This window comes from Pseudopodoces humilis, chromosome 7 (genome assembly GCF_049639895.1).
Source record: "Pseudopodoces humilis isolate 2021_Gansu_Grassland_sample_001 chromosome 7, ASM4963989v1, whole genome shotgun sequence".
NCBI classification, from domain to species: Eukaryota; Metazoa; Chordata; class Aves; order Passeriformes; family Paridae; genus Pseudopodoces; species Pseudopodoces humilis.
In genome coordinates this window covers 40,810,245-40,825,145 of record NC_142206.1, presented here as the reverse complement: position 1 = coordinate 40,825,145, position 14,901 = coordinate 40,810,245, and the positions used below count along the sequence as shown (strand labels likewise).

Here is a 14,901-nt window from a genome sequence, read left to right as displayed (position 1 = left end):
TAAGGGGAGCAGTGGGTGGGAGGGAAGAATCAATACACCACTGGGGAGGAGTGCCAGAGGGAACAGCTAAAGAGGAGTCCAGGCTACTGGGGAGAAGAGCTGCAAATCCAGCTCCATGACTGTGAGACTGATTCCTGTACAGCACAGTCTGTGCTCCACATAGCCCTGATGAATCCCACCTCTTGCTTGGGCTGGGAGGTGGGTGCCTTGTCCTTTATCTCACCCTTCTGCCCCTTATGCCCTGCTCTCAGAACTGTGCTGCTCTGGAATGCAGCCCTCCTGACAGTCCAAGTGCAGGCTGCTGCAGCTCCAGTGCTTCGGATCCTGTCTCCACAGCTCTGCCTGCTGCACATGGAACTGATGAGGTTAGCCCTGAGATCAGAGGTGCACAGCCACTCTTTAGAACTTGAGAGCTCGCCTTTGGTCACCCCTCACCTAGCTCTGACCATGGAGGTAAGTCCAGCATTTAGGCTGCTGCCTTAAGTCCATTTTCTGGATCAGTCACATGCTCTTTCTGCAGCTTCATTCCCCATCTGGATTACAAAAGGCTTTAGGCCATTGCCTCACTGCAGTCTGCCAACAACACCTCTTAAAGATTGAGACACAGTCACATAGTAGAGTGAGAGGATCCAGGAGAGGCATGGCTCATACTTTTCTGCTACAGAATAAAGTAGAAAAATTGATTTAACTCTAGAAGTAGCCTGAACACAGCAGCTCTATCAATTGCCCTTTCCCAGAGGCTGTTGTGGCAGGTAAGATCAGGAGACAGAATATTTTACCCTTTGCCAAGAAGAACAGAAGAGCCAGCTGCAATTGCCCCACCCACCTGGGAATGCCCCTGGCCAAAAGCACTCCCAAGTAGCCAACAATTCCAGCTCCAGCAGGCGAGTGGGAAGAGGGAGCACTATGCTGTCAAGCCTGGACTTGAAATGTCTGACAGAACTGGGACCCTTTTCCTCCAGTGTTCACACATGTGGAGTGCAAGGGCTAAAAGAACTGTCCTTGAATCACTGCAGTAAAGGGGAAGCATAACTCTCTCATATTATAAGAGTTGAAATCAGGAAAAGTAAATGTTAATCACAGCTAAAATCACCAGCTTGCTATTTATTATATAGTGGGGAACCTCTAGTTGTGAAATTTTGTCATTTTACAGCACCCAGGAATTACTAGAATACAACTGCTCTGCATTCTTGAGCTGTTGAAGGCCCTTAGTGATCCATTTCTTGCTGCTTTTCTCAAGTCTGACCCTGAAAGATGCCCAAATCCACCACTGCCACAAAAGAAAAGCCTCTGTCTCTAGCACAGAGCTGCATGAATGTTTCCTTCCTTCCCAGGTGCACCTTGAGAAAAGCTGCTTTATTTGCAATGTGACAATTTGATGTGACATTCAGGTTGTTGTTTTTTTTTTTTAATTTTGGGGTTTTTTTATTATTATTTCAGTGGTTTGGCAGTGGGAGCTCCCAGAATTTAAAAAAAAAAAAAGTCACATAATTTGTGGCAAGTGGAGTTCATAATCTGTTAATTTATTATCATTTCTGTCATCCTGGAGGGCCATTAGCAGAGGTAATAAAAGGAGATGTAATTATAGGATCTGAGGCCACTCCAGACACAGCTGCTGTCACTCCACTTGCCATATTTCATTCTGTGCTAGTACTAATGTCTTCCTGGTGAGAACAGCACAACAGCTACCCTGGGAGAGCCTTCATCGTCACCCTTCAAGAGAAGTCTTGTCACCCTGCATCAAAGCAAGAAGAAAAGGTGGATGTTGTTCCAAGACAATTTCCATGGGGGGAGAGTGAGTAGTGGGGAGGGGGACTCATACAGAAGGGAACAACCCCACATTGGCTAAATGTGGCTTTTGAGCTCATGGCTAATAAGCTATTGAGCTAATAACATTTGCTAAACCCGATTAAACCATGTTTTATTGTTATCATAGGAAAGTGTGTTTAAGTTTTACTGATTTTATTTACTAATACTGTGGGGTAGAAGTTTGTGTTGGCACCTGGGATCCTTCAGGGTTGGTATGACTTTAATGTCACATCTTTCTTTACTAATTCCAGCGTGAACACAAGACAAGAATATGTGACTTTTTCTCCTTTCTCCATCCTTCTCTGACCATGAGTTTATACACACAGGAAGCAATGTCATGTTTTGCTCAAAATCTTTGGAAGGCAAAAATACAGGGCATAGATAATTTAGACACCTGGCAGGCTCCTGGCCCTGCCCTGCTCTGCCCCCTTGCTGCATAACTCAGTATGTTTCATACTTGTTGCAGAACTACAGAGGTTTTGTTCCATTATTATGAACTATCTTTTATTATCTTTTTTTCTCTCAGTACTGCTCTCTTATGTAACAATTCTTGAGCTCTTGCCTGTGCACAGTCTAGTTATAAAATACTGCTGCTGGTCTGAACTGTGCCAGGCTGATTACTAAGGCTGTTATTGTATTGTAGGGCCTTTGATAGGATAGGAAAATACAGAGAGAAATCTGAGATTATGGCAGGTATGTCCCGATTTCAGAAAGGAGAGGAAGAGCCCCTTTCACAGTGCAGGAGCAATCTCTGCTATACTCCTGTTCTGGGATAGTATTGCCAGGATGGAAAGCTCTGTAGCACCTCAGCACATCCCACAGCCACAAGTAGGTAACTACAGCCAGGCACTCTGTGTGAACAGAAATAGCCAAGGTTAGAGGATGTACAACAGCACCTCACTGGACAGCCATAGCAGCTAATTGCATTGCATTAAAACCATTCCTGTTAACACTCCAAGTACTGGGTTAGTAGAGCAATCCAGGCTGAGTTCTCTAATCACCACTGTAACCCCACTTGTGATGAATCAGCCCCAGATGGATTCCAGCACTAGTGATGGGTATAATCCCTGCAGATATGGCAGATCTCATGTAAGAAGGGCACCACCAAATTAACCTCTTCTCAGAAATACTGTCTCGAAAAGTTTCTTCAGACTTCATAGTCTCATCTTGTAACAATCCATATTCCATATAGCCCAGAAAACCACTAACTCTTGGGTCCCAGGAGAAACACCCTACAGAAAAAGAGGAGCAGCTACCAAAAAGCCAAAACAGGAGCAACAGAAAGAAACAAAATACATGAGAAAACTAGTCTGATCAGTTATGTTAAGATGATTCATCAAAAAAATTAAGAACTTAAAGCCAAGAAGCAAAGCAAAACAACACAGACCCATGCAGTGGAAGACACAGCATGCAGTAGTCCTGTATCAGAACCACATATATTCTCCTGGCAAAAGGACGGGGAACAGAAGGCAGGAGATTGCTGAAGTGAGCTGTTCATAGTGAATATCTGAAGCAATCTTTGTAAAGCAGTCTTATAAACCCCAAGGATATCCTCTAAGTTCCCTGGCGAGCCTTCTCCACACACTAATCCAACCTATATATTTCTGGTGAAGTTGGAGAGAGACTAGAGAGAGGGGAGCATTTTCCCTTCCCAATCCAAATCTGGGAAGAGCCCAGAATGCAACACTGAGGGCCATATCTGCTCCTTCAGCCTCGATCTACCCCACCTGCAGGTGTGGGACACTTGTTATGTCACTCAATCCCACAGACACACACTGCATACAGTCAGTGAACCTTCCAAGGCCAGTCACACTGCCAATAAGTTGTCCTCATTATTTGTCAACAAAGAAGCCTTGAGATTCACTGGCAATAGCACATCGACTATTGCAATGGGATTTGTTCTGTGACAAATCCATTATGACAAGCTTTCCTGCGTATGGACAAGAATGCCCACTGCTGAGGGGGTGTGTATCTGCCTTGTTACTAGCAATAAAGTCCAGTCACTGCCATAATATTTATTCATCTATAAACACAACAGACCTAGGTCACATTGATGTAGTACAAAACCATGAAAGTCCACCATACCATCCCTAAGGCTATTTCCCAAGTGCTTTCACCGGGCCACTCAATGCTAGATATGACAGAGAACTTCACTGCATCATACCAAAGCCTTCTGCATAATCCCAGAGCATACACACATACAGTGAACAATTTATGCACCTCCATCATAGGCTGCACTGGAGTTTGTTACCAGTGAGAGCCCATCACTAGCAGTTTTTTGTAACAGTACTTTTCACCCATCACAATAGGAAAAAGCCCTGGTTGAGGCCAAAACTGATAAGCACAGAGATAAATAATAGCTCCCTTTGCTGTTCATGCTCACACCCTTGTAAGTCCCCATTTACCTGGGATGTGCTTTGCCCAGCCAATGATCACCACCAGTTCCCTGTCTGCCAGGTCACAGAGGGTTGTCAGGGCTTTGATGTCACTCTCCGGCATGGTTGGATCAGGCATGGCATAAATCTTCTCTGGCTCAGCCACCAGCAAGTGGGACACGATCTTAGTCACTGCACATTTCAAAGGAGAAGTTGTTGTATCTCTTGTGACATAAGGTGAACCCTCCTGGGATAAGACATGACTATAGAGCCCTTAGAACCTCAGTAATGGTTTTAGTTGCAACAGAAAACCACACTGCAGCTACACAAGCTGTAGTGATCTGCCTGTGCCGAACCAGCCCTGCACAGGGATGACAAAAGCAGGAAGCTGCTGTAATGTTGTCAGTCATTGTCTCAGGTAGGTCCAGTGAGGGGAGAAGGAGGCAAAAAGTTGGTGGGATGTGGAAAAGTATAAAGAGCTATGGGTAGTATTGAAGAGAGAAATCATCATGGGACAGGTTTTGTCAACATGGCTTGGGTAAAGGAAAATATCAGAATATAACTAAATGGATTTATATAATCTCCTAGGAAAGGTCTGGTATTAAACCCTAGGTACAATGAATACAGTACCTGAGCTGTACCTAGGCCTGTGTAATTACCTCTACACTAGGATCATAAGAAAAAAATCCAGCGGTGTTGGCTGATACAGGAATAGGAAGTGACAATTGCTACACTTTACACTGTACTTTTGGGAGACCAGTGGAAAGAAATACAGTGGCAGCTCCAAGGACCACAATTCAAGACCAATACGTACATGGCTTTTTAGCTGGGGGAGGGATCTGTAAGCTCAGGTAAGTGCTGCTCTCAGAATCCAGTCTCCTTTTGTATTTCTGACGGCCTCCACGGACTCGATCCAGACGAACACCTGCAGGTAAAACCAAAAAAGTCCTCATGTTCCTTAGTGCCTTATAAAACCTTGACATGCAAATACTAAAATTTCCTAAGTAAGATGTTCCCCACACTCCAGAGAGCTTCCTTCTCCCAAACTCTTGAGATCTCAGCTGAACCAATCAATCTCAATACCAGCTAGACTGCCTCCAGCTCTATGCATGCTGCTCTGAGCTTTACTTTTATTCAAAACATTAATGAAGACAGAAATTAACCCATTCAGTCTCTTGAATCACCATAAATCTGATGGGCAGATGAAAAGCTTCAGACTTCAATGTCCTCTACGTGATCCTGCTTTTAAAAAGAAAGACTTGAAATGTCAATCAAACTTGCAGTTATAAAAATAAACTCTTAGATTGTTCTTTAAAATGAGAAGTTAAATGTTCTGTGACCTCTCACTGTTTATATTTGAAAAAAGTGACCTATAGCAAACAGATAATGAACTATGAATTCAACGAAGATGTTTCAGCCTTGATCAAGTAAGGCAACTGTAATAAAAGTAGAATCCAAATAAATAGAAACAACCTTGACTACAATAAAGCAATGATAAAGATGAAGTAGGGAGACACTGAAGAATCTGTTGCAGCACTTTCAAAATGCAGTGAAGCAAATTGGAAACAGCACTCTGAAAAAAATTCCCAGTGACTGGGAAGTACTGCATGCAAAAAAACATAGCATCATCAACAGACCAAGAACAGCAACGAAGTTGTCTTACTAGTACAAAATACAATATTAAAAAGAAACTGTGAAAAAACCCGTACAGATATTTATGCAGTTGTCTTTTATTTCTGAGCAGCCATATGGACTCTGATAATCAGTCTGTGAAATTGGAGTAACTTAGTCTTGCTGGGAGAAACAGTTTTGGAAAAAAAAAAAATCTTTCAAGGTAAATGTAGGAGCATTTGATTAGAATAAAGTTTTGAATTTACACAATACAAGTACTTCCTTAAAAACACACAGGAGTTCACCTAGACTGATCATGGGAAACAATTATGTGATACACTTACTAACCACATTAAGTCATTAATATTTTGCAATTATACCGATACATAAACACAAACAACTAAAAGCAAACACTCCACATCAGTTTTGAAGTGACACTTTTTCAACAACCTGTACACCTGAAAAAATCTGCAGTCAGCTGGCAAATATTCTGCCCTAGAAGGAGGCATGTCTGTCACACTGCATTTCAACACCGTGTTTGCTTACTCTGTCAGGGAAAAGAGAAAGCTTTTACTGTAATGCTCACACCAGCCACACCTGCACCACCTGAAACCACTACTTGCAACATCTATATCCAAATACTCTTCATGGCTAGAGCACCAAAGCAATTTGACTATCAACTGCCCATAAGCAGCAAGAATAGCAGGCCAACAACACTCAGTTGCAGCAGTCTCCCACTGAGCAGGAATGAGCAGGCGTGGAGACCTGCAGAGCAAGGGAACTGCTACTGCGGGTGGCTGCTATGGGAGCACAGCAGATGCTGAAGATTAAGGTATGAAGCTGATATAGGTGAACTCAGGTCACACTGAGTAATTTCTTTCCCCTGTTCCATTTTCTATTTCTTCTTACTCTGTATGGAGAATTCAGTGACATCCCTAAGTACCACCTTTCTTTTCCATCACATGGTAGGTATTCTGAAAATGATGCCTATTGCCTCTTTACTTCCATTTCCAGTGGCAGGTAGCCTGTGGGCAAGACTCCTTCCTGGGAGTCCAAACACACTTCAGAGAGCAATTTTTAAAAGGACAGCTGGGGAATCCCAAACCTGAGGTTATCTAGGGAGGTCCCTGAGGAACTGCAGTAATAAAATCCTGGATGAAGCAGAAAATTTTCATTTCTGTCCATGATTTCTTTCCCTCTATAAATGTGCCCTGGTTTCTTAAGAAATAAGACTCTATTCCATGCTTTGTGGAATGAATGACACCTGCCTATAATACAAGCCTATAATATAAGCCAGGAGAGAAGGAAGGGACACAAATTTCTGGAACTGCCAGTAAACCAAACAACCAGATATGAAAATTAAAATGGTCAGAAATACACTGTTGGAAGATAATAGGGCGATCCAGAACAGGCTGCCAAGACTTCAGGCCTGATTCACATCTTCCCAGGACTTTCCCAGATAAGGATCATAGGTGGGTGCATTCCCTCACACCAGTGGTCAGGGGGAGGGAAAGAAGGAGATGCCATTCTCAGCTGGCAGAAACCAGCACACAGCCCTCCAGGATGCTTTTGCTGTGCAGTTTGCTAAGCAGCAGGGAGGGGAACTAGGAGGAATAGGAAGGAAATGGGAGAAGGAGCCTGTTTCCTCCTTCCAAGGTGAATGCAATCCTCCAGTGCTTGGCAGAGGGATGGCTGCACAGGTTGCAGCAGTATTAGGGACCCTCAATCAGATTATAAGGACACAAGGGACTTAAGTGCATTAAAAAAAGATAAGAAAGACGCAGAGAGATTTACCCTCCATCCCTCCTTCCCCCACCGAGCAGATAGAGGTCTGTTTGCCCAAGGACTTCAGCTTGTTAATTCTGAACAACTGTTTGTCCTCCTCTTGTTCCCCTTCCTGTGCGACACTCCTTGAGGCAAACATTTTCAATCAGCACTTGCAGAGCCACAACTCTACCCTGTCATCACTCCAGCCGTAGAGCTGGTTAACAGGCTGAGCCCACACAGCACATCCCAGCTTCAGCTGCTGAGTGCAGTGACCCACAGGTACTGCAGTAAACAAAAGCATTTCAACCCTCTGAGTCCCTGACTGTGACACTCCAGACATAAGCATCATGGTAAAATCCTTCTTCTAAAGATCTGACAGTCTAATGGGTCATACCTAGATAGAAGGAAAGGGCATGGCCAAAAATCAGTACTGTGGTATCTAGGTACTCGGGTTAATGCCTGCTGCTCTGCTTGATTTCCTCTGTGGTTGATTTTAAGACAGGCAGGCTGGTTACAGTGCAGCTCTGAGAGGGACACTAAAGGAAAGACATTAAAATGGAGTGGGGAGGTGTGGTGGGTGAGGTCAGAGAAGCAGCATGAAGGAAAACACTGAGCAGAGAAGAAACGGAGTGGGATGTAAACTGGGATATGAATGGAAGTGAGACAGAAGTAGGAGTAGGGAGTAAGGAGTAAGGAGGAGGGAGATGAAAGAGAGAGGGCTAGAGCAAAGCTGAGGGCCATATATGCTGTAATCACAAGGGCAGGTTTCACACCACACATGCAGCTACCAGAGCATTAACTGCAAGGTGCAGCAGCCACACGAGATTCAGCTGTCCATACTGAACACACACATAGGATTTGGTACTGCAGCCTCACAAGACAGCAGCAGAATAAAGCTCCTGCTCACATGAACCACAACTGGCCGGTTCAAAGGAGAGAAGACACTCATCCTACAAAAATGTCACTACCACAGGCGGTCACTTCCTGGACCATTCTTAGTGTCAGCAAGGAGCTGAGATCAACAGTATGGGGCAAAGTTATCACTCCTTGATAACTTATCTTGCTGGCAGTTCCTTTAAATTAAGGCTATCTATTCTGGAAACATGCCCTCTCCTCCCATTCCCCTGTATGGCAAGAAAGTGCTGCTGTTCATTCAATTTTGTTACCTTTTGAGAGACCCTGCATGAAAGTCCTCCTCATCTGACCTAGCTATGGAGCTGAGCCTGGTGTATGCCACAGGGATTGAGTTCCAGCTCTCCGGCAGCTTGTTCTCAGCTCCCCTGCCTGCCCAAGGCCCCTCTGACCTTGCAGGGAGGAGGGCAGGGCCAGGACTTGTGCAGAACTTCTCAGCTCAGTATCCTGCCTGGGGCAGGAATGTCAATTTTCTAAGTGTCCTGTGGGTGCCACTCGTGTTCCAAGCACTCTTGCAGAGAGGTCTGTGCCAGCACCAAGCCTCTGCAGTGGGAGAGCTGATCTGCTGATCGTTCAAGCTCCCTGCATTTCTCTGACATGCCCCTTGGAGAGACGTCTGCCCGACAACTTTGGGATCAGATGTCCCCTTACTGACTTGATAACATCAGGCCTTGGGGTTTTTTTCTTAATGGAAGTAAAATAATTCCATCTTTTTTTAAAAGCTGGACCCAGGCCGAGACTGTTGGAAGTAAAAATAGCCGAGTATGCAGAGGCGACAGCACACAGAGTCAGGTTTAGTTTCTCTTTTATTTTCTGGGGACTAAAAATACTCTTAAAAGCTCTGTGAAGCTGAGCCCTGGCCAGTGGGAAATGCAGTCAAGGCCCAGTATCAGCTGTCGTGTCAAATTACCAGCTTCACCTCACTTTCCATCGAGTCCTATCACATGCCCATGGATTGATAGGAACAGAAAGATCTATCTTGCCAAAAGAGCTAACGGAGGAGCCAAACACAGGGTCTGCATGGTACAATATGTGTCTAGACCAAGAAGGACTCAACCAAAGGGAGCACAGGGCAAGTGCTGGCCAGGAAACAAAAGGGCTGCTTTTGCTGAGCTCCCCTGATACACTAGCCAGGTCCTGTGTCCACTGCCCACCTAATCCTTGAGCTGCAGTTTCCACACTGCTTGTTCTCCCGGGGTCTGAGGTGGGGTGCTGCTCTGTAGCTAGCAGAGCACCTGTCTCCAGGAGCTGCAGTCTAAAGCATGTGGATTGGTACTGGCCAAGGAAGCTGGAAGGGATAGGCTAAGAGCAGAGAAGACAGGAGGGGAGAAGGGTTGTATTCGAAGTGTCTCCTACAAAATTTCTCTCTTCCTTTCTGCTCTGAACTTCAGGAGAGATGACAGCATGTGGTAATGGGATGAGTGAGCCAGGAGGAAGTCTATCAAGGAAACAGCAGAGATGATCATTAAAAGTCAGGCCTGCCAGGATGGAGAAAGAAATAGACTATAGGAAAAAGCATCTCAGCCAAACAGGAATGGAGAGGCTACAAACTGACTAGGCTCTCTTTTGTTACTCAGATTCCAGCTTGGGAATGAGAAAAGATCCCTTTATACTATCAGGCTCTAATGCTGTGGCAAAAAGAGGCCAGCCCCTAGAGAGTCTTCTAGTAGGGGACTGATGCAGTTACCCAACTCATCTGAAATACAGGAAAGCAACTTGCGGGTCACAAATCAGCACTGCCAGAAGAACCCAGTGACTAGACTGGTGCAGGTTAACAAGCCTGGAAATTACACTTGGAAAGAGAGGATGGAGAACTATCCTGGGGATGAGGGGAAGTAGAGATGAAAATCCATCTCCTGTGTTACAACAGCCTACAGAGAAATTAGATCAGTTCAAGAAGGACGCTGCAACTTCTTCCACCTTTGATGGTTACAGGGTTATGTTAGTCAGGTAGGAAAGTTTCTTCACTGTCAGGCTGACTGAAGAGTCCCTGGACTTAGACTGGTTAGCCCTGTGATACCTGATGGTACCGGTCCCAGAGGCTCTCACATGCCTTGGAGCAGTGACACAAGGTGTCAGCTCCTTACACACAGAAACACAAGCAGCATGTCCCAAACGGGTGGTCCAAAGCATGGAGAGTCAGGTGAAACCCACAGAGCTTGCAAACCAGTCCTTCTCTGCCAATGCCAGCTGCATGGCTGCCAGCTCTGCAGGGCGGTATGCAGCACTAGCCACTGCCATCTCTCAAATGCACAGCTTTCTTCCCATGCTGAGCCCCTCTCACTTTGCTCACCCCACTTTGCTCCCTCTGGAAACTCAGGAATTAACAAGGGCTTCAAAGGCAAATGGGAATAAAGAATACCTCAGTACTTTGTTTTCTGCAACAACTCTCTATAATAAGCCCCACAACCACATATTCACCCTGTGTCCATGGTCCATGCAAACGTTCTCCTTTGACTGCTTCCCCTCCCAGCCCTCCAAACATTCTGAAGCAGGTCAGCAGCTCTATTGGTTATGTCACCCATGGCCACAGTGCCTGCACAGCAGTGGGCTGAGGGGCACTGTGCAAAAGGAACTAGGAAAAGACCAAGGTTGCCTTTCACAACAGGACCTAAAAGATGACTAAGCCTCAGCCCCACTGACTTTCCCAGAGGTAGAACTCAGAAATAAAGCCCCAAAGCAGTGTTTGCTGCCTAGAGGAATGGGGAGCTCTAGGTGTGATTTAACTCACCTTTAGACTTTAATAGCTCCCTTCTGCGCATCTGGGCTCCCTTGACAGGCAACAGAGAAAAGGCACCTCCACATTCAGCTCACTGGCCAGACACTTGACGTGGCCAGACCATGACAGATACTTCACTGACTACCAAGAGAAACGCAGTGGGGTGAAACCAGTGCTATCTCTAGTCCAGTTTTTTGTCTCAGTGTATTACAGTGAAGCAGATTTTGGAACTGGTAGAGGAGTACAAGCATGGATCAAGAACAACAATTTTTGGTATGTGACAAAATGGAGAGGCCCCCAGCACTACATGGAAAGAGGTCTACTTGTGATGGAGATCCACAGAGGCAAGGGAGTTAAGACTCACCAGCACAATATGCTCTGTTTTGGCCAGCCTCTTACAGCAACTCTGCTCGAGCCTTGAAGCATCTCCTCAAGTCCTCACCTCAGCAATGGCTCTTTTAATGCTAAGAACTACCATCCATTTCTTATTGAATTCTAAAATTGGAACAGCGGTGCCAGGAAGTTCTTACTAAAGACCCTATCAGGATACCCTGCAGGTCAAGAGCTGGCACGATCTTCAAAGGTGAGTCAGGGAAAGGGATTGAGAATCTCAGCAGAGCTGAGTCACTGGTGCACTCAGGTTATCAGAGGCACATGACTAAAGTTACTGTAGAGCAGTGGGGGTGTATATTCAGTCCCATCCCATTCCTGCTTACCTTGAAGAATATTACCTGCTGTGTTGTCAAAACCACCTAAAAGCTTCTAGGAAAACTGCTGGGTTCTAAAAATCCCAGGATGGTTGTTGCCGTTTTTATCTGCTTCCTATTTTCCTTATGTTTTAGAAGAGTACTAAGCATAGTTTTGGTGACTGAATACACAAAGTATTTATTATAAACTTATGCAGAGGTAATGCCTCTCTGAAGCCACCTAGATATATATTGATGGAACCTGGACTTCAAAGTTTGAAAGAATGGAGATCTAGTTAGGTGTGGTAAGAACCACAAAATTCAAAATGAATGGGAGGAACCAAATTAAACAGATTCATAATCCATTAGATAAGGGAGAAAGTGTAGGGATGATACTGGATGTGCCATTCTTATGTCCAGAAAACAGATACCAAGTGCACTCAGCCCAGTGTGCAATTTGTGAGCAGTCCATCTGCTGGAAGCCTCCTCTTTGGAGGATTACCATCAACCTGCCAAAGGCAGCACATGCTCTCTGTCACAACTCAGCTCCAGCCACATTGCAAATGCTCAATTTATGCCTTGGAAAATAGTTGGGTGTGGAAGATAGAGTCATCAAGATGCCACTCACTGCTCCTAGAGATCCTGTTTCAAATGACAGGGGGTTGCCTGTCTGTTTTTAAACACAAAGATATTTTAGAGAAGGAAAAATCATTTTTTCATTCTATTTTTTCATTTGGATACCTCCAGTAGTGATATTTCTGGCAGCGGCTGGAGGCAGAATACTCTATAAATACAAAGCCATTAAATTGCACACAGCAGCAACCTGATCGGGGCTACCTTTTAATTTCCTGACATGAGCTGGCCACTAACCCAATTACCCAGGGTCCCCGGAGGAGCCCTCATCCTTCCCAGGAAACACAAAGCAAGAACCCAAGCATATTGCAGGAATATCAGCTGAGCTTTCACTGAAATCAAATATCTTTTTGTGAACCCATGGTCTGGAAGCAGGGATGGGGGCAGGAGGGAGAGGCTGCTGGAAACACTTTGCTCCATTGAGAGATTCTTTCACTTGAAAACAGAAATTAAACACTCTCCATTTGGTTACATTGCTGAAAAGGAGCTCTGCTGTTGATTCAGTTATCTGGATTTTACAGAAGATGAAAGCTAAGTTGTAAGTGGAAGTGGCTTGAAATCACCAGTGCTTGGAACCCCTTGCTCAGATACTAGATGTCTGCATCAAATTTACAACATCACACACCCAAGTCTGTCCAGGATGACAGATTTGATTCCCTGTGAAAAATTTATGACATCAGCAGCTGGTAAGATAAACCGAAGAGTTAGGAATAAACACCAGGGCAATTCCTGCCCTGAGAACAGGGTTTCCTAATCAGACAGGGTCTTGAAGAGGAGATGGATTTAAGAGATAGCTGCTATTGAAATTTGGAGATTATAGTCTCACCATCTCAGTAGTGGGGATCACCTCCAGTATCCACAGAGATGCAGGCACTTGGGTAACACAAGGGTTACCAGGTTATTGCAAGTTTCTGGGAGGCAGGGTGTTGCCAAAGACACCAGGGAGAGGAAGGAAATGGGAACAATTAATGGGAAGATGAGCTGTATGAACTTTGTGGATCTCTTCTGTAGACTTCTCTTGCCTGTTTCACTGCCTGGTGCTGCAGTGCCAGTATCCACACATTCCAGCAAGCTTTAAGTCAGAAATAATATTAGATAGGAGAACAAGATCTTGGGAGATTTTTAGCAAAGAAATTGGGTTCTCTGTTGAATTTTAATGTTTTCTAGCATTTCTTATCTAAATGCAATAGAAGCAAAGGAACAAAGCCTGGGAAAGGAATGGTTGTACCTGGGCTTACTACAGCATAACAGTTTTGGGAAGAGAGTCATGCAGATAAGATAAATCACACATCTTTACTGGATAATTGCCTAACTTCTCTCTTGCTGTTAAAAAGCCTCCTTTTTCTGCATCCAGATCAAGACTACATATTCTTCTACCTTCCTCCCTTCTATCTGTAGACTTCACCCTCATCACACAAGGCTGATTCTTGAGAGCCAGGAGGCTAGGCCTGAGGACAACTTACCTTCAAAGACATTCAGAGTGGGGTAAAACACCTCATACGGGGCAGGTTTCCTATCCCAGGAATCCTCACTCCTGATTTTAGCACATGCAGTGCATGTACTCCTGCAGACTCCTGTCTTCTACTTTCTGAGATAAAGTATACCTGGTCTATCACAGGACACATCCCCAGGGTCCTTTCAGTCTTTGCCCTCCTTCTTGGAAGCCAACCAGTGATGTCTGCAAGGAACTGGGCAGAAGCCACTCATACATCTCAGAAAATTGTACTTGGAACCCAGTCATGGGTGGGACTCTGAGGAGACAAGTCTCAGCACTGGCAGGGAACAGAGGACAACTTCAGCAACATAATATACATTACTCCTATTAAGAAGGAAAACAAGACTCAAAGGCTGGGGGAATAATCAATGCCATTTCAATGCCTGGATGAGATTTTTTTACTGACATTTTCTTTGCTGTGTGATTTTCTGCTGTGATGTGACACAATTGCATGTGCATGCACTTCATGAAAAGCATTTTGTGACCCAGCTTTGCTTCCTTTTCAGAACTGTTTATGCTCCATTTGGGTCTCTGCAGATGTGCCAGCACAGAACAGGGAACAACACAGCTTAAGAAACAACACAATTCTTTGAATAAAAGTTCTGCAGGTCTTCCACAAGAGAAAGGACCAAATACCTAGAGAATAGCCAGTCTGTTCTCTTTGGTGTGGTATGGTTTGATATGTCTCATACTGCCTCTCCTCCACTTGCCTGTCATTTCCTGCCAAAGATGAGTTCTGTAATGAGAGGCTTTGATGTTTCATTGCAATTCACCTGTTATCCCCATGCCTCTTCTGATGATCTCAGAACCTTTCCCTTTTATGGGCAGCACTGCATTTATGCAACAAGGTTTTGGTAGCAGGAGACTGCAGGGGTGGTTTCTGTGAGAAGATGC

General features: G+C 44.8%; 1 protein-coding gene and 1 long non-coding RNA gene across 6 annotated transcripts in view; one reads left to right on the top strand and one right to left on the bottom strand.

Annotated features, from left to right (window-relative positions):
- The window catches only part of ESRRB (estrogen related receptor beta), a 122,108-nt gene that overhangs the window by 8,463 nt on the left and 98,744 nt on the right, over positions 1-14,901 (bottom strand). For 4 of the 5 annotated variants that reach the window (XM_005520242.3, XM_088058193.1, XM_088058190.1 and 1 more), the window contains 2 exons: positions 4,999-5,109; positions 4,215-4,376 (listed from right to left, as the gene is read on the bottom strand). In XM_005520242.3, the coding sequence (XP_005520299.2) occupies positions 4,215-4,376; positions 4,999-5,109 (273 nt within the window). Of the gene's footprint in view, positions 1-4,214; positions 4,377-4,998; positions 5,110-7,956; positions 8,040-14,901 lie in introns of those variants that run through there. The other variant, XM_088058192.1, reaches the window with a different exon arrangement.
- On the top strand, positions 46-1,903 carry LOC148184012 (uncharacterized). The gene is made up of 3 exons (XR_015772988.1): positions 46-198; positions 337-453; positions 1,652-1,903. It is a non-coding gene; the product is annotated as an uncharacterized LOC148184012 (long non-coding RNA).